This window comes from Lagopus muta, chromosome 3 (assembly GCF_023343835.1).
Source record: "Lagopus muta isolate bLagMut1 chromosome 3, bLagMut1 primary, whole genome shotgun sequence".
NCBI classification, from domain to species: domain Eukaryota; kingdom Metazoa; phylum Chordata; class Aves; order Galliformes; family Phasianidae; genus Lagopus; species Lagopus muta.
The window spans coordinates 23,235,535-23,263,420 of NC_064435.1; the positions used below are offsets into that span (position 1 = coordinate 23,235,535).

The 27,886-nt window shown below is 39.4% G+C and overlaps 1 protein-coding gene across 1 annotated transcript; it reads right to left on the minus strand.

Annotated features, from left to right (window-relative positions):
* Positions 1-8: 8 nt before the first annotated feature.
* Positions 9-27,886, minus strand: DPY19L4 (dpy-19 like 4). The gene is made up of 19 exons (XM_048939475.1): positions 27,718-27,886; positions 25,068-25,175; positions 24,002-24,126; positions 23,287-23,377; positions 21,494-21,615; positions 20,488-20,633; positions 18,458-18,581; positions 17,777-17,911; positions 17,002-17,133; positions 16,814-16,912; positions 15,454-15,527; positions 13,522-13,680; positions 11,707-11,826; positions 10,498-10,618; positions 8,872-8,928; positions 7,288-7,370; positions 5,114-5,246; positions 4,038-4,196; positions 9-3,316 (listed from the first exon to the last, which is right to left on the minus strand). Exons 1-19 carry the CDS (start codon positions 27,824-27,826, stop codon positions 3,152-3,154), a joined length of 2,262 nt encoding a protein of 753 aa, XP_048795432.1. The 5' UTR covers positions 27,827-27,886; the 3' UTR covers positions 9-3,151.

Consider the following 27,886-nt stretch of genomic DNA (forward strand, 5'->3'; position numbering starts at 1 on the left):
AACACCAGTGGAGTTGTTTGTTTGTTTAATAAAAGCTCGCAAGGCACATATTTCAACTGAATTGCAACATCTACAGCAAAACAGATCAAAATTTGCAAAACATTCCCCCAAACCTCTGAGGAACTGAAACCCACGACCTGGGTTGAAAACCGAGCTTGGGTTGTGTGCACCAGTCAGGTGTGGTTATGCCCCATGGTCGTCCTTCCGAGGGATATCACAGAACTTACTGTTTCCATCTTTTCCCACAGAAGGTGGACACTAGAGCATACAACAGTATTTTTGCTAATCCATAACTGGATAAGAAATTCAAGAATATCATTTTTTTCACAAGATATGAATCTTCCATGCCTTCTGACCGGGACAACAGCGATGTTTCCCCCAGCAAAAGGCTCCTTCTCTGTTACTTAAGGCTGCTGCGCCAATGATGCTGCAACACAATCTTCTCTAATATAAAAAGCAAGGTAAAAATCTCAAATGATTCTCCTTATACAGAATCGATTGAAGTATCAAGAATACATCTTTATGACAAAACTAATAGTAACTATGTCACAGTTCAAATAAAGTTCAACATGTTCATTCAAACATGTATGAAGGCCAACGTGCTACAACATATGTAATTTCCTTAGATGTACGGTTGGCCTCATTTGTGTTTTTCTTAACATGTGTGCTCTACATGTAAGTATTCAAACTACACTCCATGTGGTCACACATACACACAGCGTCGCTGTAAAACACAACAGGCAGTCCAGGATAGTTGATACGCTGCACCTTGGTGTGGCATTATAAGGCAAGAAGCCATAAGTTGAGCAGCTTCATCCACCCAAGTGCAATGGTAACCCTGAAATGTGGTACCTGGTATGCCTTATTGCTGGTATGAAATAGTGCTCATGAACAATCAGCCACAAGAGAGCAGATCACTGACACATAGACATGTAATTCCAGACAGTGATTCAAACAAATTTAAGTTGTACACAGAACTCTACACTTACTTTCAGTTATTAACTCCATAGCACATACAAGGTTCCTGATTGCCTGCCATAACCCAAGTTAGTTCACAAGCTTATCTTGATATTGTAATTGAAAAGTCTGAAACTGTAACAGTGCAGCAAAACATACACACTTGTGCATAAGCAAATAAACAGGCTGCTTTTGGCCAGAGAGACATGCATGCTATCCTGAGCACAATGACTGCATCCCTAGAAAGGATATTTACTTCCAACATATAACCCAGTTACGCTGATAAATGCTTCTCCCAATGATCGAATCAGGTATTTTCGATGGGTTTATCTAAGCACTGGTTTTAAATACAATGAATAATTTTAATACTTGGTCTAAACTCACAGGCATAAAAATATAACCAGATTAAAAGAAAAAAACAGATTACGGACTTGTTGACATTTACAACAGTAAAGCTTTTCTCTTTTAAATCACTCCAATAGTGATAACAGATGTTTAGAAACACCAGCACTATTTTTCAGTGTAAAGTAAATAACATATCTGCATACAGCAGATAGGAATCATGCATACACATCAACACGTTGCAGTTCCTAACAATTTCAGAGTCAATCCCTCTGAATTTGCATTTTAGTCAGCAAATGTAGTAGGGTAGTTTTGCAGCTTTCATTTACAGAATGGTTGTTCAGTTGAAGGTTCATTCTATTAAGCCAGATGCTTCTTTAAAGACATCTGCATCCCAAAGAACCATTCCCACATGCCTGACAGACTGGTCTCTGGGCCAGGTGTTACAAGAATCCATAACTGCATAACTCTTGGTGATAAGGACTCTCTCCCAGAACTGAAGTCCTGGCATTCTGTCCAGCTGCACCTACATCAGCCAAGTTATGATTACCTTTTGTTGAGTTTTCCATTCACAACACCAGGATTAGGCCCAGAGCTGGAATTAAAGCATCATTCATTCTCTTGAAAGAGAGAATGAACCTCAGCTAGCAACAAAACAGGATGAACAGAAAATTCAAGGAAGTTGCAGAGACAAATGGGGCCATATAATGAAGGCAAATTTTGGAGGGAATCAGGACTACAGAATGTTTTCCCCATGTTTTCAAAGTTCACAGCATAGCTGCGTAATTAATGTATAAAAAGCTATGAACTACTGTGCCACTACTGATTAATGATGGTGATGATAGTGTTTAAAATTAGTTCTGACTACCTTAATCTATGACAAAATAATTAGTTGAATGAAATGACCATCACCCATCCCTTGCCACACACACACACACGCACACACACACACACACACACACCAGCTTGCACACAGGAGTGAAGAGCAGCAGTCTCAGCAGCAAACCTAGTCATCATGCTACACTTGTCTGAAGTACAGCATAGTGTTGTATACTGGCCCATTCTGATGGCTGCTAAAACACACGTATGCTCAGATGCATACATATGTAAGCATGGAAGAATCCTGAAGTCAAGCTCTTTCCAAACTGAAAATCTGACTTTGTCAACTCCTACAGCTACGTCCAAGTCCAAGCACTTCCTCCAACACGTCTCCAACAATGCAGAGATCAGTGCCTCAGTCTATGGCACTGTTTAAATAACATCTTCCTTATTTGATTTATACAAATACTTTACCTACACATAACGTGTATGAACGTGTTCAATAAACAAAGCAGTGTTTATAGTGGAAATCAGGAAGAATAAAAAACCACAGTAACCAAAGAAAACATATTAGAAATATTAAACAAACCCAAACACTTGATGACTTAGGATACACCACTTAATTTCTTACTAGAAAATGGAAACTACGTGACTTAAATGAGCTCTTCAACATAACTTTTTCCAAAGTCTATCCACATCAGCTCTCTAACACTGAAGTTAGAAATATCTGTTAAATGAAGATTAAGATGGTTTACAATGGGAAGACAAATGCAAGAACATGGAAGACTGTCACACTTTCTTGTGGAGACTGTAAAATTGTCAAATTTTCCTGGCTCCTTCAAAGAAGGCATCTGTAACGGTTGGTCTGTAGAGTTCAAACAGTTCCAGTTTGGTGGAAAAAAAACAAACCCAAAAAAACTGGTCAGTACGCTGCACCCACGTGGATCTGTAAAAATAATTTTCTTAATCAAAAGGAATTTTTCCAGCTGAATTCCATCACAGTCAGTCCTCAAAAAAAAGCTTGCATGCTTTGTCACGATTGGAAGGATATCACAGTGTTGATCCTATACACAAAGTAGGATCTATTCCAGTATACTCGAGTGAAATAATTCACATAGGGAGAATAGTTCATTTTGATTTCATGACAAAATCGTCCATATTTTGAATAGGCATAACTGTCACCTTCCTCACAAACCACCTGTCAGGAAAGAAGAGGATCGATTAAAATACTGAAGATAAATGACTGCAGAATGCAATTCTGTACGTTCATTTATTTCTGCATTCTGTACATTTCACTTACACTACAGATATTTAATTATATCCCCTTACAATTTGTTTTACCATCTAAAACAGACTTACGAACTCATACATCACCTCCCTACCTTTTCCAACTGCAGAAGTTTGCAGGGATTTTAACAAAAAAAGAAAAGAAAAAGTGGTAAGACAAATTCACACAGAAATACAAATAAATAAATCCTTCAATGTCTTCCAGAACACAAAGAGTTTCTCTCAGTGAGAAAGTCCTTGAGCATCGTACGGCTGGAGAACATTTCTGTCTTGCCCTGCATAAACCATAAAGGCTTTCGCTCTTAGCCAGGGTCAGAAATAACATACTGGGCAACAAAAATTTATAGTCCAATTTAGAAGTTACTTAAGTGGTATTTAATGACTGGCATAAAAGCAGCGCTGCTCGATATTAATGTATTAGAAGGAATTAGGACAGGTAAGGAATAGTGTGAGGTAAGATTGCAGTTATGTAAGAAACAGACGCCTCAAAACTGAATGGATCGCTGTTAAGTCTCATGAGTCTTTGTCTACACATTATAGTTAGAAAAATAAGATCAACACTACAAGAATGTTTCCTTTAAAATGAATTATTTATGCATCCAGACACTCACTTTTGTCTTGCTGTTACTTACATGACCATTGGCAATATCCAATAGATCTTTAACTCTACATCCTCTTACTGGTCCCACTTCATTGCAAATTGAATCTTCAATGATCAAAAAATTGGCTTTGTAAGATGTGAGAATCTTATAAATATCCTCTGCTGACCTCTTTGAATATATCTGATAGATCTATAAATTAAGAACACATTTTGATGCATGGTAAAAATCAGTGGAAATTTAAAACCATGAAAATGGTGGTGAGCAAAGGATGATTTATCTTTAATAAGTTATACATGCATTATATGTAGATGCCAAGCTATAAAACATCTATTTTTGAAATTTCTAAAGTAGGTGAGGTAATGGGGAGCTGAATAGGAAGCATTTGTCTCTGCTGGAGTAAGTTCACATTTTACATACTTACACTGGCCTGAAAAGTCTTCAGAAAGAATATTCACTTTTGTCCAGATTACAGCATAGACAATATTCCCCTCCCTATTTGCTGGACTATCCCATTTCTTCTAATATTTTTGGGGATTTTTTTTCCCCATTATATAAGAGGAAAGCAGCTCCTATCAGTTGTTTTCCAAGTCAAACATCCTGCTAGAGACTTACATTTGCCTTCCATAATCCTGAAGTATTCAAACAGAGTGAGAACTGAGGCTGAGTAGCAATTTTGATTTCTTTGCCAGTCAGAGACAGGGTATGTCCATTCTGCTTTGTGACTTTCCCCCCAGCAAAATGTATAGAATAAAAATTGCTCAGAATCATTCAGAAATGACAGCCTGCCTAAAACTCAATATTGTCGTACTGCTCAGTAAGGAATCTTGTTCTTGGGCTTACTGATTATGTAACGGCGTTACCTTTCTTTATGATGCTTCATGCTCTTTTTTCACCTTAGAATGTGAACATTTTGGGGAAAAAGAACTGGGAACATGGAGGAGCAGTGCAAATGAGTACAGCATGAGGAATATCACAAGGTCATTCTCTTTGAAGTGTTAACGTCTGCAGTGCTCCCATACATCTCGATCAGGCACTTGAGTCTTACAGGATGGAATAGTCTATAAATCACTGGTAATACTTACGCATTTATGGAATTGGATACTCACATTTTCATTTCTTTTTAGAAGATCATCATCATTATATAAAGGCAAGCTTGACACCATCCATCCTGTACAAAGCTTAATCACACCCATTAATTGTGGGCTGCCTGCAAACACAGCAGCCACAGGAGCTTGTCTTCTGCAAAAGCAACATCAACATACATGTCTGAGTGCAGGACGCATTTCTCAAGATGATAGTTTTAATTTTAATAACTGTACAAATCTTTGCAGATGCTATGGCAAGAATTGGTGTGCATGATGATACCCACAAAGAGGGGGACAGACTTTTTAGCAGGGTCTGCTGTGATAGGACAAGGGGAAATGGAGGGGACATTTAGATTGGACACAAGGAAAAAGTACTTTAGAATAAGGGTGGTGAGGCCCTGGAATAAGCTGCCTGCCCAGTGAGGTGGGAGATGCCCCGTCCTTGGAGACATTCAAGGTCGGGCTGGATGGTGCTCTGAGCAACTTCATCAAGCTGTAGGTGACCCTGTTCATTGCAGGGAGTTAGACTACATGATCTTTAATAATCCCTTCCAACTCAAATGATTCTATGATCTTTGGGGGTCTAATTACAGTTGGCATTAACACTCTGGTAGCATTGGTTTCCCTAGTAGGAAAAGCACAGACTTGCAGCAATGAGGAGTTTGCAAGGAAGGTCTCCCCTGAGGGTTAAGAGCTGGTGGCCATCCTCCCCTCCTTGTTATTCATGAAGCACCACTCAGAGTGGTCCCAGAATGGATCAAACTATTGCTTTTCTGAGTAGTTGCTGTCTTGTGACAAAGCAAGCTTGAGATGGAGGGCAGGTAGGCGGCGAAACAGCATGACATTATCTTGTAAGTGAAAGACTTGTGGTTATGCTCATTTGATTTGTAGGACAGTGTATTTCATCATTTCTGAGTAAATACTGTCATACAGAATAACATCTACAGTAACTGTTTCTAGAATTTTATTTCATCTTTTGATCATTCACATTGCAGTGCTAGTGAAAGAAAACAACCATTGTCACACTTTATTACAGATCTCCAGCAACTTTTCCCACAGAGAAAATTCAAGCAAATTCACTTTATCAGGGAGAAAGCCATAAGAAAGTATACTTATAATAATGACGTTCAATTAAAATTCCAATATGGATATCTAAGCATAAGCACTAAAAATCCTTTTCATTAAAAATATGAACAGCTGCTACAAATAAGGGTAGTCAAATTGCTCTTAGCTGAGTGAATCTCAGTGCAATTCCCCATGATTAATTATGTACTTGAAGTGTAATATATGCAGACTAATGTAAAAGCCATTAGGTACTTGGCATTATTCCACTTGCTGCCTTCAAAAGCTGCAGCAGTGACAAACAACATACACTACTATTAACAGAAAGAAGAAATTGGCTGGAACACCATAATTACCAGCCTTGTCTTTTCTGAAGATGAACAGGTTGACATTAAAGACACCATAAATACAGAAAATAATATTCTTTTAAAAATGCATTTATAGGTAAGTAAGTTATTTGAACACAGGGGACCTCATTTTCACAGAAGTGCAGTTACTAATGACACAGTTCCAAATTAAATTGAATAAGGCCAGAATCTAGTTCTGAAACTTTTGATGAAGATAAAAATATATCTGTGAAGATATCCTTACTATAAGCTCAGCATTTGCTATGCCCTACCTAGCCAGCCAGATAAGATCCATTGCTGCCTTCTGCTCAAAGGGGAAGTTTGAACCCCACATTGCACTCCATGTTTCCTGACTGAAGTCTTTAAATCTTTACATCGGGCATTTGTTTCACTGGCTTCTGTACATACTACTTCCACTGTTTCTCTCCCTTGTGGCATTATAATCTATACGAATCCTCTAACCCACTGAAAAGTCAGCATGTAAAGAATTAGGATGTAATGGATGCACATCTTTCTTTGGAAATCACATCTAGTAATGATACTAAACGTAAGTTGACTGCATATTTCAGGATCTTCTCTTGTAATCAATGATAAACTCCTTTGATAAGCTACTTTGCATGGGAGGAATACCAAGCCTAAAATAATCATTTATCTTCCCATTTCCCTCTATATCATGTAATGACTTGGCAAGGAAAAGCTCAGATTAATATAGGTAGCTCCATAAAATACTGAGATATAAGTACCCTGGCAAAGAATTAAAACAGAAGCACAGAAATTCATACTTACTTTATCCACGTCATAAGCTCTACTGTATCAGGATCGTAGAATTCTTGTAGTTCTGAAAGCTCTGTCATTATCCTAGGGAAAAACTGATGGAAACGTTATTTGATTACAACTATGCCAGACTAAAGAGACAGCCATAGTGGATAAGACACCTGGAAATGGGAACCTGCTTTTCGCTGAGGAAATTCCACCCCATTACCGGTCTGCAGACAGACAAATTAGGATAGCACAAGAACAGCTGTCCTATGTTAACATGAGAGTTGCAGCTGTTATACGTATACCTGCACCATCCCAGAAATAGGAAGAGAGAGAGAGAGAAAAAACACCACTGCCACCCCCAAAGAGAACCAGCTTCAGTGTTCACTCAGAGCCTGTAGAAGAATGCAGGTGATGAGAGACCATGCCTGGCTGAGTGAGACAGAAGGGGAGCCAAGCAGAAAGATGCTGAGCTGTACACTCATCTCTTCAAAGCCAGAGTAACACAGTACAAGTCTCAGGGCATTTGCACTACCCTCATCCTAATAATCAAACTTTCCAAGTGCAAGGGTGAGTTGAGAACCCAGAGAGCAAATGTTCGCTACTGCTTAAAAGCAGAAGTGGGATTGCCGAGGGATGAAGCCCTCTAGAGTCCAAATCCCCACACTGCTATTATTAACAAGTAATCTGTAAATGAATTCTTTCGCCACTAAGCTTTCTCTATCGTAACTGATTGCATAATTTTGAGCACCTTGAGCTTTTCTTTCCCCCCTCAGGAGAATTATCTGTTACTCTGATAGAAGCACATAACGAGTTGGATTATGCTGCAAACAAATTATCTGTTAAAGACAGGTATTACAGAATTTGTACAGTTAGTGAAGATTTATATTTCAATGCCTTGTAAAAAATATTTGAATTCCTATAAAGCTATTCAGAATAACTCTTCTGAATCTGTCAGTACAGAGTACTGTAGAGAATTAAGGGATATATTTTCTACTTTTTTCAAACTTGTAGAAATTTTTAAAATAATTTTGCAGATATTCTTCTCCCTGCATGCCAGTCTGTCAGGCAATGTGACTAGAAGTAAAGAACCAAATACTTCATTTAAACATGGACACATCTGTAGATTTTTTCTCCCTGTATTGGTGTAAGGGTTTCACTCCATTATAATCTGACAGCTTCTCAAACACGTTATTTGCCTATGACCTTCCATAATTTTACTTCCGTGTAACCTCTCTTCTAAACAGAAGATAGACACACAAAATGCTTTTCAGTATTCCAAGTGTTTATTTGGCAATATTTTCTTTGTTGAGTCAGTTCACATATTCAAAGCGTAAAAGCTGAATGTAATAATGTCTTCATTTAAATTCAAATGCTTCTTAATTACAGTAAGTCACGGTTACCAAACTGAACTGTTAAACACCTCATACTGAAAAATGTAAACAGTTTTGTTTAAAAAACAAAACAAAGTAAAATAATAATAATAAAAAAAAGCCAGCACATTTTCAGAGGATGTCAGCTTTCATTTCACCTTGACATTACATTTGCTTGGTGTTTTGACTCATATGCTGCCTACAGACAAAACAAAACACAGAACAGCACGTTGCTTACCTCTTTCCACAAGCTGAACCCAATTATTGTGGGAACTGCCATACTCAGAATGAGAGCCTAGAAAACAGATGTTAGAAGAAAAGGATTATGGATTGTTCTCCATTCTCCAACCTCAACTATGCTGATGCTGTTTGTGTAGCAGTAGGCTACATTTATGCCTGAAACTTAAGAGTCACTGCAGGTGAATCACTGCATTTTCTACCAGGAAAAAGCTTTCTGCCAAAAATAAAATTGTCTAATTTAACACCGAATAACTGATTTGAGCCATGCTATATTTACCACCAATATTAGGGACCGTTAATTACTGCTCATCTAAGAATGAATGAAGAAAAGTAAATACCTCTCAGATACAAATACAATGCAATAATTTGAAAAATGAAAATAAAAGTATGAAACAAGCATTTCAAACCTCTGGTCTTAATGATGCTTTCATTCAGATTGACAATAATGACAGGCAAAAAACAAATTCATTCTCCAGCACACCATCATTCTAGCTGGCATATCCCCTCCACTTTGCAAAAGGAGACTAGCTCACAGAGTACAGAAAACACTTGGTAAAGAGCATACACAAGGCATTCTCTTGGTATTAATCTGTTAACACAGCTACTACATGAAAAAGCAGGTCTATATAGCAGGAAGCGTGTAGCATATAAAGCAGTATGTTTAATATGTACATGAATATATTTTTATTTTTTACTGGAAGGACACTGTCAACATTTATGATGCAACATTGAATGGCATTTGCACAAGCGCCATATATAACTCTACGTTTTAAATATTTATTCTTCTTAGTATCTTGAAATTAGGGTAGAGTAACACCCCATCCTCATTTCACAGAATCACAGAATCACCCGGGTTGGAAGGGACCCCAAGGATCATGTAGTTCCAACCCCCCTGCCTGGCAGGGCCACCAAACATACATATTCAGATCAGGTTGCCCAGGACCCCGTCCAACCTGGCCTTGATACATTTCATTAATAAAACAAATGTAGAAAGGTGCCCAAAGCAACTCTCATTCCATTATGAATAAAGCTAGAGTTGGAAGTGGGGAAGCTGTTTGCAGGACAGCACGAGCTCATCTTTAGTTACAGCACTTTTCTGAAATGGCTACACCAGAACACATCTTACACACAGTAAGTAAGTAAGCTACTATTTCTCAGGAATGTGTTTCACTCTCATCTACTAAATACACCTAACTACCACATTTTAGCCAAATTTCCTAGTGAAACAAGGCTTATGCCAATGCTTGTCTGCATGCCTGTACTTTTTCTTGTGCAGTTTTCCTACAGAACATTTGACCTTCTTGGCCAGACTCAACTAAATATGACAGAGAGCTTGAGGTCTCAAAGATCTATTAAAAGAAATTAAATATATCTGAGAAACAGAGATAAAGATTGTTCTGCTCCTTGTGAGGAAAAGGCTCTGCTTTATCACCAGGTACCAGAGAACATGGGAAAACATGCTGTTAGGAATGCAAGACAAGAAAAAGTAGACTATGTAAGATCTACTGCTTACAGAACTACATGTTCTTTTAGTGGGTCTTTCTTTAAGTCTTAAGTAATTGTTGTTGGAAAAGTGATATGACAGTGAGCTGTAATTTCCAAGACATTGGCAACAGCAGCTCACCAGTAGTATCGGATGCACAGCTTTCAGTCTCAGCCACTTGAAAAGTGTCATCCAAAGTTCAGGAGAGCACACACCAAATGCAGCAAGCATGCAAACATACGGAGTCCACAGATATTTCATTCTGAAAAATATTGCAAGAACTTGGTTGGCACTTTGCACATGTCATCGTATTTTTTTTCAAACAAGACTGGATATGCAAGCAATCAGATCTAATCTGATGGCATTAGAGGGCAAAAACAAGGAAATCTCTAGCAGGAGAGCAGACACCTGATTATTTGCTGTAAGATGTAGAGGCATGATCCCAGGTCAAAGATAACAAAATCCTTCACAGAGTTCAGGGGAGAACGAAAGAAACAACAAACAAGACTAGTAAAGTCACTTGGCTGTTACAGTTTTCCAGCCAAAGACAAGGACATTCAGCAAAGTTGCACAGATGCTGTATTCTAAGGGATCTCCTGAAGGAAGGAAAGTATTTCATAAACAATTTACTATTTGCTGTTTTTATCTGCCTCTTGAGGATAGACAAGTCAAGACAGCTACTTGACAACACAACACTTTGCTCACTTTAATAGTTTATGCATATTCAGATATTAAGATGATAAATGTAAATGTATAAATGTGACTGCCACTTTCCAGCTGATCTGGCTGAGAGCTACACTGGAACAAAAAGGTTATCCAAACATAAGCTCCTGAAGATTAAAGAACTAATACTCAACACTATTTTTGATAATTGTTTCACTGCTGCTTAACATGTGAGACAAAGGTTTATTCAGTGCTTTTCTTCATACAATAAGATGGTTGACAAATGTTCCATACCTTGGAGAACATTCAGTAACATACACTACCCATCCAAACACTACACAAGATCTCACAAGAACACAATACTCAAAGAATGACAGAGCACTTCTATGCTTAAATACCACAAGGAGAGAGATTCAATTTTCTCTAATTAATTTCTTGGCTATTGGCTGCATTAAAGCTTACAAAATGCATTGAAGAGACCAAGCACGATTCATCGTACTTCTCCACCCAATTTATAGTGAAAATTCTCTTTGCTACCTCCCCTGCCAACTAGTATCACTGTATGCCAAATACATTTCTGAAAAGACTTTTGAGTTGTAGATAAATTTGAAAGGGGCAAATAGCCTATCACATCCAGTTAGGAAATCTCTGTTGCTTTCAAAAGAGATACAGCAAAACAAGACTTACCCTTCCAAACACATCGCTAGAGAACCAAGTAAAATTGTGTGAATAACATGATAAACTATTTCTGGCCTCTCTCCAATTCGACCATCCTCAAGTTTAACTGTCTCTTTCAGTGGTTCACCACTGCAGTTGGAGAAAATGAGACATCACTTAATTCAGACATTATCTCAGGCAAAGGTGTCAACAAAAATACTTTTATGACCACTAGGTAAGCAGTACACTGAGATCATTCTGTGTCATATCACGTACTATTGTTTGCACTGCTTATTTGGTTTTTGATCTTTGTCAGTGATCTATAGGTACCTGCTGTCCCTTGTATTAGACTGCAACCTCTTCAGACCAATGGCTGTGAATTAATACAACAGGATCACCATCCATGACCATAAATTCTATTTATGGTGCTTCAGCAACAAGAGCCAACCTAATTCAAGAGCATGCAAACTCCATAAACATTTAGATGAAGCACTCTGTATGTGTGTTCTAAGTTCTTTCATGTCATTAAGTTGCTGAAAAATTACAGAACCCATATTACTATATATACACATTTTATCACAAAATAAGACTACAAAACCAGTTGTTAATCACAGTACTGGAACTTCCAGTACTAAATTGCAAATAAAAAAACAATCACAACCAAAATCTTACAATGAATGTTTTTCCGCAAACACGATAGCGAGGCGTGTGAAACACATTTTCTTCTACCATTAAGTGATACCAGTTACAAAGTTGTAACAAGTAATTAACTGCTTCAAAATCAGAAAGTTTTTACTGTGAGGAGGGAGAAAGTTTATTTTAAACTCTTCTCCAAAAGCCGTAGGATATAATGAAGTTACTGCCCTTCACAAAGCAGTACATGGCTAATAGAGACACTAGCAAAGATCAGAACAGTCTGCTTTATTGTTTTGAATTTATCATTTCACCTCCAACATGACACACATTTTCACTTCCACCAGTATAACCTATATCTATTGAAAGTCTTAGTCCTTGAAAAAAAAAAAAAAAAAAAAAAAAAAAAAAAGGTATTGATTTTTGCTGCACAAAAGTGAGAAATTTGCCCTAATACCTCAGCAGTTATACCATTTATCTCCTACCAGGGAGATGTAATTTCCCAACCATTCAGCTTCCAGGATAAATGATGCTAGCACGTACACAGCCTTGCATTCTGAGTCTGCACATGGACAGCTCCAGTACCCCTTCTCTCAAGGGAACTGTAAATCACTGTGAAACTACAGATAATTGAGTCTGTGCTACTTCAGCTTTGTTCCAAGCAGCAAAGAGTTATGAACTTGATCACAGTAAACATAATAAATAAATAAACTACATGGAAGCATTAAAATCCTCTCAACTTCACCCTTCTCATTTTCTGCAAAATGAAAACTTGGAGAAAAAAAAAGCAACACCCACAGAACCAAAGGAAAAAAAAAAAGACAAATCCTCCAGCAACAATCCAGGGACTCTGCTGTTGGAACGGGAAAACAGACAAAATACCTTTCTCACAATGGTAAGAGACATAAACATGTGACAAAATCGAAAGCCAGATCTCTGCAGGAGTTTCCCTTGTGGAAAACAAAACAAAACGAGCAAGTAAAACCAGAGACAATTCCCTACCCTCACTAGAAGGATGCTCAGGAAGCTCTTTGCTAAAAAACTTTCTGCAGAAGCCTTAGGGCTTTTCACTGCTGCCCATAGCCTTGCAAGCTCAATGGTGCAATGGGTCCTCACTTAGCCTGAGCCAGTTACACAATTGGCTATTCACTTTTATATCCAAGAAGCTCTTATCTCTAACCTCTTATATTCCAATAAAAATAAGTTACTTACCAAATTCTCCTAAAAATGACCTGAGTTACAGAAAAAAGGCAGATAATTAATACTAAAATATAGAAAGGCAACAGCGATGACTGTGTTAGCCGCAAAAAAAAGTCTTGGGAGGGTGCCTGAAGAGATTCTTGACAAAGGAGCCAATTCATTGTAAAATTCCTAGTAAGGCAAAAACATCCCATTAAAAACCAATAACAATGCCACATAGTTTAGGAAGAGAAAAAAATAGTACACAACCAAGCACATTTTCATCTGCTCATGTCATAGGAAACTATTTGAAATTCATCTTTGAAAAGTGATATTCTATTATTTGAAACTGCTTTACAAGTACTCTTTATAGTAACTGTCAAAAGCTTATCTTCCAAAAAAAAAGTCTGTGATCCGAAGAGGCCAGACTATGATTCTTCTATGTCACAAAACCCAGCCTCCTGTATAACTCAGTTATGAGGACCACAAAGAACTTTGTTGTCACAGTGGATTAAGATTCTAGAGATACTGATGGAAGAAGGTATGCTTGTCCTCTTTCCAAAGGGAAAGTGGTCATCTGAGATCACATTCAAGCCCAAAGCATTGCCAAGAATGGAATCCACAATGCTGAAATTCTAATTCTGTAGCTGACCCCACTTGATCACTCCTCTTTCTCAGTTAATGAGCAAAAAGACAATATATTCTGCCAAGAAGTACTATTAATGCATATTCTCAACTGGAATTGATGTGGCACATCATGTAATGAAAGCATTCTTGTCTTTATTCTCTTTTGCTTTCCTCCCCCTCTTCTTTTACCCTCAAGTGAAGACAAGAGAATTCTACCACTTTCAGTGAGACAGAACCAGTTTTAGGATTAACAGCAGAACACATTCAAAGCCTTAAGAGACAGATCTTGAAGTTTTCATGCTGCAAGCCACAATTCCAGCATTTAGTTACACAACTTTCCAGGGGTAGTTGCAACCAGTTTGTTTCAATCACCACCTTCAATGAAGGGTTGCACAGCCTGGAAAATAATATGTAGCAAATTTCCAGGGAAATAAATATATCTGTAATACCTGGTAGCTGAAACAACCCAAATCCTAACCAGAAGCAGTCTTAAATTTTTGTTCAAAACATTTAAGAGCATTCATATATGTGTGTTAAATAGTGCATCTTAGTTAAACTCTGAACATCTTGTCTTCCAAAAATGCCACAACATTTTCAGTTGTGTAATATCATTTTCCAATTCTTCTCCTGAAATGACTTGGAGTAGTTTTGTAAGAGACAGATGCAGCTTACAACAGAGAGTATCAACTCCAAGCAATTGCTGGCTTGGTTCCAGGAGCTGTTTCTAGTCCTTACCAACATTACACTTGAAGTTTTCCAGAAAATCTGTATCCGTGATTTCTTCTTCTCACAGACTAACATTCAACTCTTTTATAGATGCAAACAGTTTTTCTTAGAATCACAATTTCCTCTGACTTTTAAGTTGTCCCTTGTCTTAATTTCTTCTAAAACAAACAGGGTGTTTCAGGTGGTTTTTCTTAGAAAACTAAAAAATAAACATCAGTGTTTTGAGGTGGTAATTACTCCCTTCAGAGCCCTGTTTTCCAGCTATGAGAAATCAGGACCACTACCCTGACCCTATTATCTCTGCTTCCAAGTCTCATTAGAAACATTAGATGGGGTACAAAATGTTTTTGCTCTTCAACATGAAGTAAAAAATCTATGTAAAGCTTTCACCCCCAGGGGATGAAAAAGACTGAAGTGGCTCAGAAACCTCCAGACTTTAAGTAAATTCTATACATGCATCTCTTAAAACTCGTTTGTAAAACCAAATGGAAAAGGTAAAGTTTCTCTAATTCCTCTATAAATACAGACAAGCCACTGAAATTTTATACTTCTCAGAGTAGCTTCAGAAGTTTGAATATCTTATAAGGTGTAAAAAAAAATAAATAAACTTACTTAGTTGTGTTTAAGCCAAGTTTTATCTCAAGAAACTTCAGCAGATGCTCGTTTTCTTTATGAGGAACAAACATCTGAAAATTAATTTAGCAGAGAAAAATCTCATCAAGAGTTGGAAGCAGTTTTCACTACTCACTTCATTCAGATTACAGATTGGCAGGAAAAAACAGTTATTTGAGTTAGAATGAATAAATTAGATTAAGTATGTCAATTAAGGTATCAATACAGTACTGTAAATCTCCACTTAAATGAATCTATCTTTAGAGTTTCCTGGAGACCATCATACACTGCATTTCATACATGCACCCCAAAGAGAGGGCAAATGAAAGCTGTCAACAAGATGTTGGAAGATTACTGAGTAATGTGAAAAGGATCATGGAAACTGGACATACATTTACCCCCGAGCAAGCCAAAGAACACTGTGTTTGGCTCCACTACACAGTAGGACTGCAGCTTAGCAAAAGTTGTGAGCATTTGTAATTTTCACATAAATTGTTTGAGCTGCCAAAGTTCTGTGCACTGTCTACGTAATGTAAGTCATATTTTTTCAAGATGAGGTTTTATATTCCTGGAGGTACATTAGAGCTAGCTAATCTGAATGGTACAAGAAAACAGCAGGTGTGAGAATTCTCTCAAAATTTTTTAGGGTTCACTATGTTCTGAATTGATAAGTTGACAATGTTTATTAATACAACCAAGGTGAGCTTGAGACATAAGGAAAAAGCACTAATTATGTACAAGGCAGAAGTGGTTAAGAGGGAGTTACTAATCAAAATGCAAGACCAGGTTAAAATCCCATTGAAAATTATAATCTACCCTAAGACTACTAGCTCTTTTCCATGCACAAAAATACTGATTTAATTTTCAACCCAATTGGTAGAGGTGATCCAAGTTATAACAAAAAACACATTTATAAAATAGCTAGTGTGTGATTTAAAGAATATTTCAATACTGTGCTTTAATCTCAATCCAAAAGCTCCAAACCCCAAGCAAAAAACAGCTGCTTGGGTTGCTAGATAAAATATTTTATAGATAAATACATAGATACAAAATTACTCAGTCTTCAGTATTTCAATTTGCTACGAATTAAGCTATTACCTCTCAGATCAGTATCATAGAATCACAGAATCACAGAATGGTTTGGATTGGAAGGGACCTTTAAGATCATCTAGTTCCAGCCCCTTGCTAGAGCCAAGGATACCTCCTCCTAGACCAAGTTGCTCAAAGCCCCATCCAGCCTGGCCTTGAATGCTTCCAAGCATGCATGATAAGCAGTGCTTCAAAAAGCATTTCCAAGATATAAGTGTTGCTTCCCATTTAGATTATAAAATTAAAATAGCTTTGCACAGCAGAATCTTACCTTTAGTAACAAGTTTAGCGTCAGTGTTACTGTGAGCACCAAATAAATGTACATAATTTTCAGCATTCTTGACACAAATGTACCTTTCTTCACATTCATCTGCAAAAACAGTTTAAGAACGGCGTATCACTTGGAGTTCAGTTGAAGTAATAAAATCTACATTCAGAGTCAGAGGAGAGTCTTGTTACCTGAAGGTATTTAGAGAGCATTAAAGCTGCTACAAGACTAAGTAATGGTGACACTAGAAAGGCCGAATTTTCAAACTGCAATAAATACCCCAGGAAGAGAGAAAACATGTAGATTTTGTACACTTCATGCACCTGTCAACAAGAAAAGACAAAATTACAATGGATACACATTCTGCTTGCCAGAGCAGATAGACAGTTCACTGCATTGCCTTGCTAATCAGGAGATCAATGGATACATTTCAATCCTCCAGCTCAGGAGGCTAGCAGCGTGCAATCTGGCTGTGAAAAGTATTTCATACCAAAACAATCCTGGTCAGCCTCAGGAACAAGCACACCACTGCTCCACAAGAAATATGAAAAATACCAAAAGTAGTAGTAATATTTTACAAGGGCTCTTTATTCTGTAGCACTGTGCTGTAGCAGTAACCACAGTGTAACAGCATGAAAACACACAATTTGGGTGAAGGAACTGACTACTGTCAACATGTCCTTTACCTGTCCTCACAAAAACTTGTTCATTTAACCTAAGGAATACATACTCTGCTACTGACACTCACTTTGTTATTTACTAATTGATAAGCAGATCTTATAAATTCCAAAACTTGATTCCTTAGAACAAGTTTAAAGCTATTTCATTCCCCCTGTGGTCAGGACATGTACTTCAGCTGGACCCAGGCTGTGAGACACTCAAATCACTACCCAGTGTATGCTCTTTGGAGCAGTATGAGGCTGTATTTCAGTCCTCAGTTATAGGTAGGCTGATGAGTTCTAATACCTTCTCTGACTGTGCCAGGGCAAAACTGTCAAGCAGAAAAAGAGACACGGCCTGGAGAAACAGGAGGTAATGACTGTACTCCCACATCATCATGAAGGTATACGTTGAAGCACTCACCAAAAGGTAACAAAATTTCTAGAGATTGAAAGAATGAGAGAGAAAAAAAAAACAACTTTAATTTGATATTTATGCATCTCTGTCACTAAGCAAGTGAGAGGTCATTAAACCAGAAATTACAGAAATTCACTATTTTAAAGAAATAATTAAGATACAGAATTCAGACTTATTTAACACCTCAGACAGGAAAAAAAAAGTCATTACTGAAACACTGAAAAACATTCAAAGCCAGTCGGAAGAAACGCCTTTGTCAGAGAGAGGAAGCTACCACCATCTTCTCCCAGCAACAGGAAAAACAACAGAATAGCTTACATATTGAGAAAAAATTGGCATCTGTTCATCTTAAAAAGGCAGCACACAGCTAATTACCACACTGTTCTCTCTTAACCCTCATTGGGGAGTAACAGAGCAAGGCACTTTTGCTTAGCAAAACCCACACGTGCCTAGGTGAAATCCAAGCAGCTGTTTTGAAAAGAACAAACAAAACACCTGTTTTCTGCAGGTAACTACTCTAGAGCACAGTTCTATCACCAATTCTTTATTAAGAAATTAATTTTCTTTTACCTCTGCAGAACAATTTAGGTTTTTTTTTAAATAGCCTGTGAGAGCTGCTACTTGACATGCAAAATATGGCAAAGCCCAATTTTCCCTTGATGGTATGGAGTAATCAATTCTTGTTGTATCTGTCCTAGAATAAAGTACAGACAAACAAAATTATTAAAGATTTATGGAACAAAAATATCAAGGAAAGCCTAAATGTTACTTTTAGTTAGCACCATGGCCTTGCAAGCAAGCTATTCCTGTAATAGGTTCAAAGTAAACTCATACGGTTTTGCTGCTGATACAGGTCACAAATCTAATATCAGCACAGAAGGCCCAATCTTTACTCACTTACTAAGCACAACTCCTAATGAGGTGGAATTTACAGGACTGAAGCCAAGAAGCAGGGCCTCCAGCCATTTCTGCCCACACCTCCACAGGAGATATCACATTATGATGATCTCGCTATGGATACAACAGCAGCTTTTCATGTTACCATGAATATAAACTGAGAGAAAAGAGCACTTCCATTTCTCACACAAGATGTTTTAGGAGTGGATTAGGCAATAGAGCACAACGTACTTAGAATCCAAAGCAGTGCAACGCCAGCAGATACTTTGTCTACAGGGAAAACTCTGTCCAGAAAACAAGAGATTAAAGATGGACAGGGAGCATGGGACAGAACAGCGGGGTCTTCTTGTGGGATGACCTGACAGTATCTGCACAATTAGAGCTGTAGGAAAAAGTTATATAGAGTGCTACAGTGACTCAGAAGCACAAGCGACACTTTCAAATGTGATCAAAGGCACTGGTTTCAGAGGTACATGGTCTTCTCTGCATCTACTATGCTTCTAAAAAGGAGCCTGAAGCTCCTTCATCATTTAGATATTTGAAAGCGTCACCTTTCATTTTTACAGCTTAAGTATCTCACAGAGATGTACTTGGAGCTTTAAACTACTGGATCTTTCAATTGGTTAAGTGTTTAATATTCCTTGCTGTTGAAAAAATAGACTTATTCACCATTTTTCCTCCTTCTCACTGCTCACATCAGGTTGGTGAACATTATTTTTATCTATTAATCATAGATTTGGTCATGATGACTTCACATTCCAAAAAGATGTAAATACACTTCTCAACAGTTCAGCTCTAAAGGTACATCTCTAATACTCGGCCTGTGCATAGCTCTTATCTTTTAAAGGGCCTCACATTTTTTTAGAACTAGTAAGTGCTGGAGTCAAGGCCGGATGCGGCTCTGGCAGCCTGGTCTAGTGGTTGGTGACCCTGCCCATGGCAGGCAGATTGAAACCAGATGATCTTTGAGGTCCTTTTCAACTCAGGCCATTCTATGATTTTATGATAAGTGCTCTCAAGTTCACAGAAAGTCCCAGAGCTATCTGGTGACAAAGCAGGAACCAGACACAACTGTTGGCATCTCCTAAATGAGGCTCCCTATCACTGTGGTGCTTCATAAAAGGAGAAGATACTTTCATGCAAACAAAACATTTAAGATGAAAAAATCTTGAGGTCAGAACCATTTAAGAAGATTCCACGTTGCACAAAGAAAAGCTACAAAAAAGCAGATAAAAAAAAAAAAAACACAAAAAAAAAGCAATCAAAGTCTTTTTACAGAAAAAATGTGCTTGGTCATTTCCTTCAAAGCAACAAAATAATGGTCACAATGTTTAGAGCTGGTCGCAGACAATAACTCCATTTTCAGCAACTTCAGAAATTTGTTTTCATTCTTCATCAGAACAAAACCCAAACCTTCTGATGAATGTTTTTTGCAAAATGGAACTGTGTGAAAATATTCATGTATTCACACATGTTCACAAACTTAGGCCAATTGTCAGCGTGGCTGGTTTGGACAGCAGAAGGCCCTTCCATTAATAAAAGCATCATCAGAATCAGTGCATCTCTGGGAAACATTCTGTATTCAGTACAAGAACTTGCTCTCACAATGAGAGCACCAAATTTAATAGAATGCACGTTATTCCACTCTAACATTTTCAAATGCCTTATTAAGAAACTACATAGTATAAAGATGTTTTTCTTACCTGTTAATAATGAACCATGCTACAGTCAGCATTCCTGCCAGCCAAGTCCCACTCATAACCCAACTGGTTACAAACAATGCAGTCACATAAATTCCCTGCAGTCCAAAAACTATACCAATGTAGAAATACACTGGTTCAATAACTTCCTGAAATTACAAATAAAAATGAAGAGACATAGCAGCAACTGAGCTGAAGCCGGAAATTATTGCTATTTACTGCTTGCGTACTGCTAACAGCGTGCTAGATGCTTCACAAACAGGTAAGAGACAGCTTCTACTCTAGAAAAGAACCAAGCATGCTTTTATTGGGGCTCAGGAAGACAAAGCAGCGTCGACTGACAGCACACTCAGAACTCAGCTTGCTACTGGTTTGACTTTTGAATGTGCTTATAGCACCAACATTGTATGTGTCAGATTTGGAAAAAAAACCATACTGCAGTGGGACATAAGTTTATAGGAGTACTGAAAGAAATCATGCAGGAGAAGAACTCTGAAAAGTAAAGATGTAGCAAAAATGGTTCTAAATACAGGAGAGTACATATATATAGGAAAAACAAACAAAGAGATAAATGATAAATGAGCGAGTATAAGGCAGGACACAAGTATGCAGCATAAGCAGAACAAAGCCCATGTGGAGCAGAGAGAGACAATAGGTGCAAAATACAAAAATGCAAAAATGTATTCCCCTTTTACCCACAGGGAATGGATAGAGACAGGTACCAAATGTCAGCACTCTGAAGGATCTAACTCTGAATGAGTAGCACAATTATTCTCAACATTTCTAAGTGGTTTGTAGAAGCAAAGAAATATCAGACAGAAAAGTATAGCGTATATGAACCCCCCAAAAAACCCTACTCCAAATTCTGATGAGAACTGAGGAGAACATGAAGCTGGTGGTAGGATTAGCTCAATTCATTCAACAAAAATTGCATGTATCTACCGTATGCAGCAGAGAAAGGCACCCGTGCACACACTGAAAGCAGAGAAAGCAGGAGAAATGCACATACTTCACTACCAGATGCTTGATATAATACACTGGCAATCAACTCAGGGTACAAGGTCATCTGCTGGAATGCATTTATCGTCTTCAGTGATACTGTCTTATTGTTGTGTGTCAACTCATACACACCTACAGACAAAAGAAAATATGTTATTCTTGGAATCACTTACTACTGCTGTTCTTGAAAGGGTGCATGTATACTCAAAGGTAGGGGGAAACAGATTTTGACCACTGAAGCTACTGACTGATTTAACATTTCTAATTTTAAAAGGAAGAAGAAATTATTGATTTATATGTCAATGCATCCTACTGATACTGCAGTTAAATTACTACTGTTTTTTGAACTAGTCTTTAAGCAGAAGGTGTCCCCATGCCCCCTCTCACCCTCCCCCCCCCAAAAAACCAACCCATAGTCTTTTCAGAAACAACACAATCATGCAGTCCTACAGGTCACCTTCACAGGATGTTCTTCAGAAGTGACACAAAGATCTATGAGGGATGAGCAGGATGCATTAAACCTGCACACACAAAGAGGTCAGACATGATGGCCTTCTCAGCCCTGTATTTCTGAGAATTCTACGAATCTCTCAACACAATACACCTCTTATGGGATTGAGATAAAGTTGGCATACTTGTAGGATACATCACTCTCAGAGGTATTATAACTAAAACAATAACTTGTCATTACTTGGGACAATGGAGGGAAGGGGAATAATATTCCAACTAAAAAAAAAAAAAAGAACAATAACCCCAACAACAATGAAACAGCAAAACAAGATTACTGTTTCCAGCTCCAAACATATCCTGGTGTGTGGTCTGCAGCTGCTTCTCTGCAAGCCAACCTCACTCTTACAGAGCACAAAAAACCACGCTCAGCATTGCCATGACACACCTCTGTAAACTGTGTGCCTCCAAAATACCAAGGAGACATACAAGTTTTGCAGAGCCAGCTGCAGAATGCCCACAAATAAGGCAGTCCATCCGTCCACAACAGCAGTAAACCTTCCAGAGATAATGAGAAGCTAAGTACACCAAAGCCCTATTGTACACTACTGGCACATGCTACAATTCAGCTGGGAAACTGCTACCAAAAAGACCACACCAATAAAGTTCAAATTGCTTCAGATTCAGTTTCATAAGAGGATCGAACTAATTCAATAGCTTAATTCTACAAGGGAGAGCTGCTCGCTCCTCCCTCCCAGCATTCTCACCTTTCCCCTTGAGCTAACCCTGGTGCTCTTCTGAAGTCACTAAAATAGCAAAAAACTGTTCAAGCTTCTTTTCAGTGTTTTAATTTTCCACTGGTTCGAGGCCATGACACAGATTACAGATGGGAGCGAGCTCCAGATCCAGTGCAGGACAGAGAGCTGACGCACAAAAGGAAAAGACACAACTGCAACCAGCTTCTTCTTGTCCCCCATGGTTTCTGTCCCCCTTTCTCTCAATCTTCATCATCATCTATTCATCAGAGCTGTCAGGTTTAGGAATGGTTGGCAGGGACAGCACTGAGCAGATCAGTTCTTGACAGAAACCCTTCTATCTTCTGACAGGGGACAAAACAGGAATTTCCATCCCACATTTCCAAATTAAATAAAAATCATTCTTCCAGGGATAAAAATCAACTATGCAGCATAGGCAAACCTAACAATAACTATGGGACAGTATTGGCATAATATTAATCTTACTCTCCAAAGTTCACTCAGCGTGCAGTTTTTAGTTAACCTAACAAATTACAAGAGTACTTGTCTCCAAAAGGGGAACAAGACCTTTCAAGGTTAAGAAAATAAACATTTTTTGTACCTCTTTCAAAGGAAGGAGCCTTTAGCAGTTCCTTATAGAATGAGTAATAAATGGCGCTGTCACCCTGAAATGTAATTTCTCGTTCAAGTTCCTAGGAAAAAAAAATAGATAGATGTATATTCACCTGCAATCTCTTCTCATAGAAAACCATACATTTTTAGATAGACTGGTTCTGTAATACTGCACACAGTTATGACTCCACTGTACATCTCCAAAAGATTCCACAGAACATTAATCTTCCCAGCTCCTCCGTCCGGTATATAACGCTCTATAACTTAGCAAGCATGCTCGGAAGGAGTGCAACTGAAATCCATGTTGTAAGTCAGTAGGAGACCCACAGGATCACTTTATAGTCACAGACCTGAATTTCACTTGACTTTCCATAATCCACTGAACAACAGTTCTTATGGCACACAACCAGACGTTCAGCTTATACTAAACACAGTTTATCCCAGCGCATATTTTTTTCCTCCAAATTTTAGAGAAGTTATTTCAACTAACCAAGATGAATTAAGGGAAATCAGATAAAAATATGACTACATAGAACTGCTGCGAGTAGGAGAAACACCAGTTTTTAAAGAGCTATTTCAAAGACAGAGGCCCGAGTAGAAAGGCACGGGATTCTGAAAGCGAGCAGTTCCAAGCTGGCACGGATCAGCTTTGATTTCAAGGACACAATTTGGCTTTTGTTTCAGTAGTTTAACTTTTTCTTTACCTGCCTGCTGGAAAACCAGAATTTCCGTTCATGATATGTGGAGAGGTACACAGCATACATCATTCCACTAGTGACTGCCGCAAGACAGCCAAAGAAAAGTTTCGCAAAACGCTGAATTAACATATCTGAAAAGGGACAGTGAAAAAGCTAAAATAGTCCAGAGGACTTAAAAAACACAGAGCATGCCCTAAGTACGACTTGTTCTGAAGAGCAAGTAAATATACCGGCATCAGAATTATCAGCACAGAGACATTGAGAACTGGCTTGTTATTCCTTTGCCGCAGTTTTCTCTCTTGATTACTGCCACTGCCCCATGGGCCTTTTGGATAAAGTGCCACACACTGCATTGCAAATTTATCACCCTTCTAACAAGCTTCAATTGTAAAGGAATTTCAGTAACAGAAAATGTATTACAAGTAAAGAGAGAAAACTCCAGGCTTCACCCAAAACACTGTAAAATTCTTAAACACATCAACAGAAAACACATCTACCATCAACACCGAGATATTCTGTTCTCAATTCTTCTTTTCTAATGTAAAAAGAAGGAAATAAATTTTACCCGTTTCTTTCCACTGGTATCTACCTCCCCTGTAGCTCCCTCAAGTCAGTATGTGCTTTTAGCTTAAAAGCTTTTGGTAACTCGATGAGCGTTTGCCTGAAATTACACCTGGTCTTAGTTCTGTGCCTTGAGAAGCTGTAGGTGCTCTGTGTGTGTGCTTATTTCAGCACAGTTATTTCATGCTTTTCAGCTTCTCAACATAAAGGTAACTCCAGATGCAGTTAAAATATTTATATGTGCTCAGATAGACAACAATCAGATTCATAACATCCTCCCTTCAAGTGAAACAACCCAGGAGCAGCATTTTACTCTGCAATACATAACATGTCATTAGTGAAGAATTCTAATGTGAATGCCTGCTTCTTTTTTTAAAGTTCTGAATTCGATTTTTGAATAAGTCTGTTATAAATTACTGTGCTAGAAATATATTCCCATAAAATGTAAAAGAAGAGTGAATTAAAAAAACAAACAAACAAACAGAACTTAGCTAAAAATTCTGTAGCTTACATTTTGGCGATCTTCCCAGCTTAGAGTTTTCTTTGTTTCTCTCCTCTGGAGCCATTTTGTCAGATTCTGTGCAGTTTTGTTTCCTTCTCTGTCGCAGGTCTGCTGCCCCTGAGGACATTTTTTAGGAAGTTATTGCAGCAGTATTCCTAAAATCACACCCTGAGAAATCCATGTGGCAGCAGGTAACAGCCAGTTACTGCTACCGTTCAGCCACACAGCAAACATATTTGACAAAAACCAGTGTTTTTGTCTCAGCTAAAGTACTTCACATACCTAACTAAAACAGTGTAACAATGCAGAGATCAATCTGTATGCTATTCCTTTGAAAACTCAGTCAGTTTCTCGGGAGGCCATACTGTGGGACTGCCCAGAGCTCAAACTGGAAGTGAGCTGTTTTATTCCATGGTGAACATATTACACAAAGGAAGGAAAGAGGAAGAGCAGGTAAGTTGGCATGGACACTGGGACAAATCAGTGCCACTTCCATTCAGGTTTAACTGTAACGACACTCCAGAATTTCCATCTCACTGACCTACTGCCCAACAACGGCAACAGAACTCCAACCAGTGCTCTTCCCTTTCATACAGCTGTTCCACTTTCAGCTATCTTCCAAACCCCAATAAAGCTGATAACAACTCTGCTGGTATATTCACATCAAAACTGGTCTACTTTTAAATCCCAGTGCTTAGAATCATAAGATAGAAACAAGGCAGTAATATAAGCAAACTTTTGAAATGCTGCCTGCCCAAAACAGTGTACCTGCATTTGTGTTCTAACAGGATTTTCTAACAACTACAAATTGTTCTAAACAGACCAAGATCTCAATTGTACCACGCTTCATGGGATGAACAGAAAATACCTAACTTATTCCACAGAACATGGATCAGAAAACCATTAGACAAAACCATGTTTAAGTCATTCAATCTCACATTTACCATGATGTCAAACCAAAACAAAAGACACACTGGTGCTTCTTCATGTGCTGTGCATTAAGTCAATCAGCAAAGCAAACACAGCACACTGCAGCGTGAAGTCACTTGTATCACACAAGATAACACTGGAGAAAGTGTTTAGATCACCAGAACAGTCAGACTGCTTGCAAAGCCAACTGCCTGGCCTTATCTTCCTGGTTACAAGCAAAGCTATGGAGTGAAAACACAGGAGGAAAGTGCATTTCCTACATTCCTCTTAGCACCTTAGTGAGCCAAACTGTGAGTGTAAGATGCCTGTAAAGGCCAGGGTTAGCAGCAGTAACAGAAAACTTTTAAAGAAAAAGTAAGTTAAAATCCTAATTCTGAAATGGTTACACCTCAGCAAATAATGCTCAGTAGATCAACTCCTATACCCCGAAAAAAACCCAGTAATAACAAAAGGTCTAAGCATGCAATTTCTGTTTCTGTTTCATTTGCAGCTGCCTCCAGCAAGAACAGTGTTGTTTCTACTCCTATGAATCCTTTACACGGGGTGAAATTAAAGTCAAACAAGGTGATGACTAAAAATAATGTAGGAGTCCGAACTGATGACACAGCCTCTGTCTAGTACCTCTCTATTCAGCAAGCAATTTATCATCCAAGATTGCTCTTTAGTTCCCTTCAAGTTCTCATTACGTTTTTAACTCTTGCCTAGAGAACACACTCTGCTTAGTTGTGGGTATCTCTTGCAGCCTCCTTGCTCCTGTGTGCCACACCAGTAATCAATCTATTGCCTGCAAAGTGACTGCTGTCTGCAGTTCTTGTTCTGTCATTGAACGACAGAGAAGTGGGAAGCATTCAGAGAAGGACCAAAAGAACAATCAGGGGTGCATGCGATGACTCCTATACAAGGCTCAGCGTGCAAGTTAGGCTATGATCATTGGTCTGCAAAGATGATGGGACAGATATCTGCATACAGCCCTGCTCCTCACACGAGGACACTGGAACCGGCTTGTGGCAAACTGTGCCCTGAAGGGGTGTTCCTACCAAAGAGTGCTCCGTGCACGAAGAGCTCACACGGCCCCGCCAGCGGACGGCTGCAGGAGCACAAAGAGCCGAAGACTTCTTAACACACGGAAATCACCACCAGCTTGGGATGCCCCGAGCTGGGGACAGCCGGGAGACGCAGTGGGACAGCGCGGGGTGTGCGTTTCCCTCCTGCGTTTCTCACAGCGCTCACCGTGCTTTTCCCAGGAAAGCCAAATGCCATCTCAGCCCCCTACCAAGGGGGACGGCCGAGCGAGACCTGGAGGAAAACGAACGCGGAGCGAGCGAAGAGCAAAACGTAACAACGGGGAAACGGAGGGGATGCGGAGCCGAGCAGCGCCCGCGGACGGCGGGGGCCGGGGTGCTCGCTGAGGGGTGACGCCAAGAGGGCTGAGCGCAGCGCGGCTGCTGCTGCGCGGCAACGAAAAGGAGGAGGGCTGGGCTCGGCGCAGGGGCGAGACCGAGCGTCCCCAAGGCGGGAGCGGGCTTCACCTCCTCACGTCGGCAGCCGCCCCGCAGCGCCGCCCGGGGCCGGCGGGAGAGAAACGCGAGCCGCTACGCCGCGGCCGAACGCTCCGGCCGGGCCGGCCCCGCGCTGCCCTCCTTCCCCCCGTCACCCGGAGGCGGCCGGGCCCGCCCCGCGGCGGCGGAGGGGTCGGGATGGGGGTGACGCCCGCGCCGCCGCCCCTCACCTTCCTCCATCCTGCGGCCGCCGCCCGCCGCCGGGGCCCCCCGCCGCTCCGCGCTCCGTCCGCCGCCGCCCGCCTCTCGTCGGCCCCGCGGGCGGGAGCGCTCTCGCATACCACGGCGAGCGGGAGCACCGCGGCCCCGCACTTCCTGGCGCCGGTGCCGCCGCCGTGC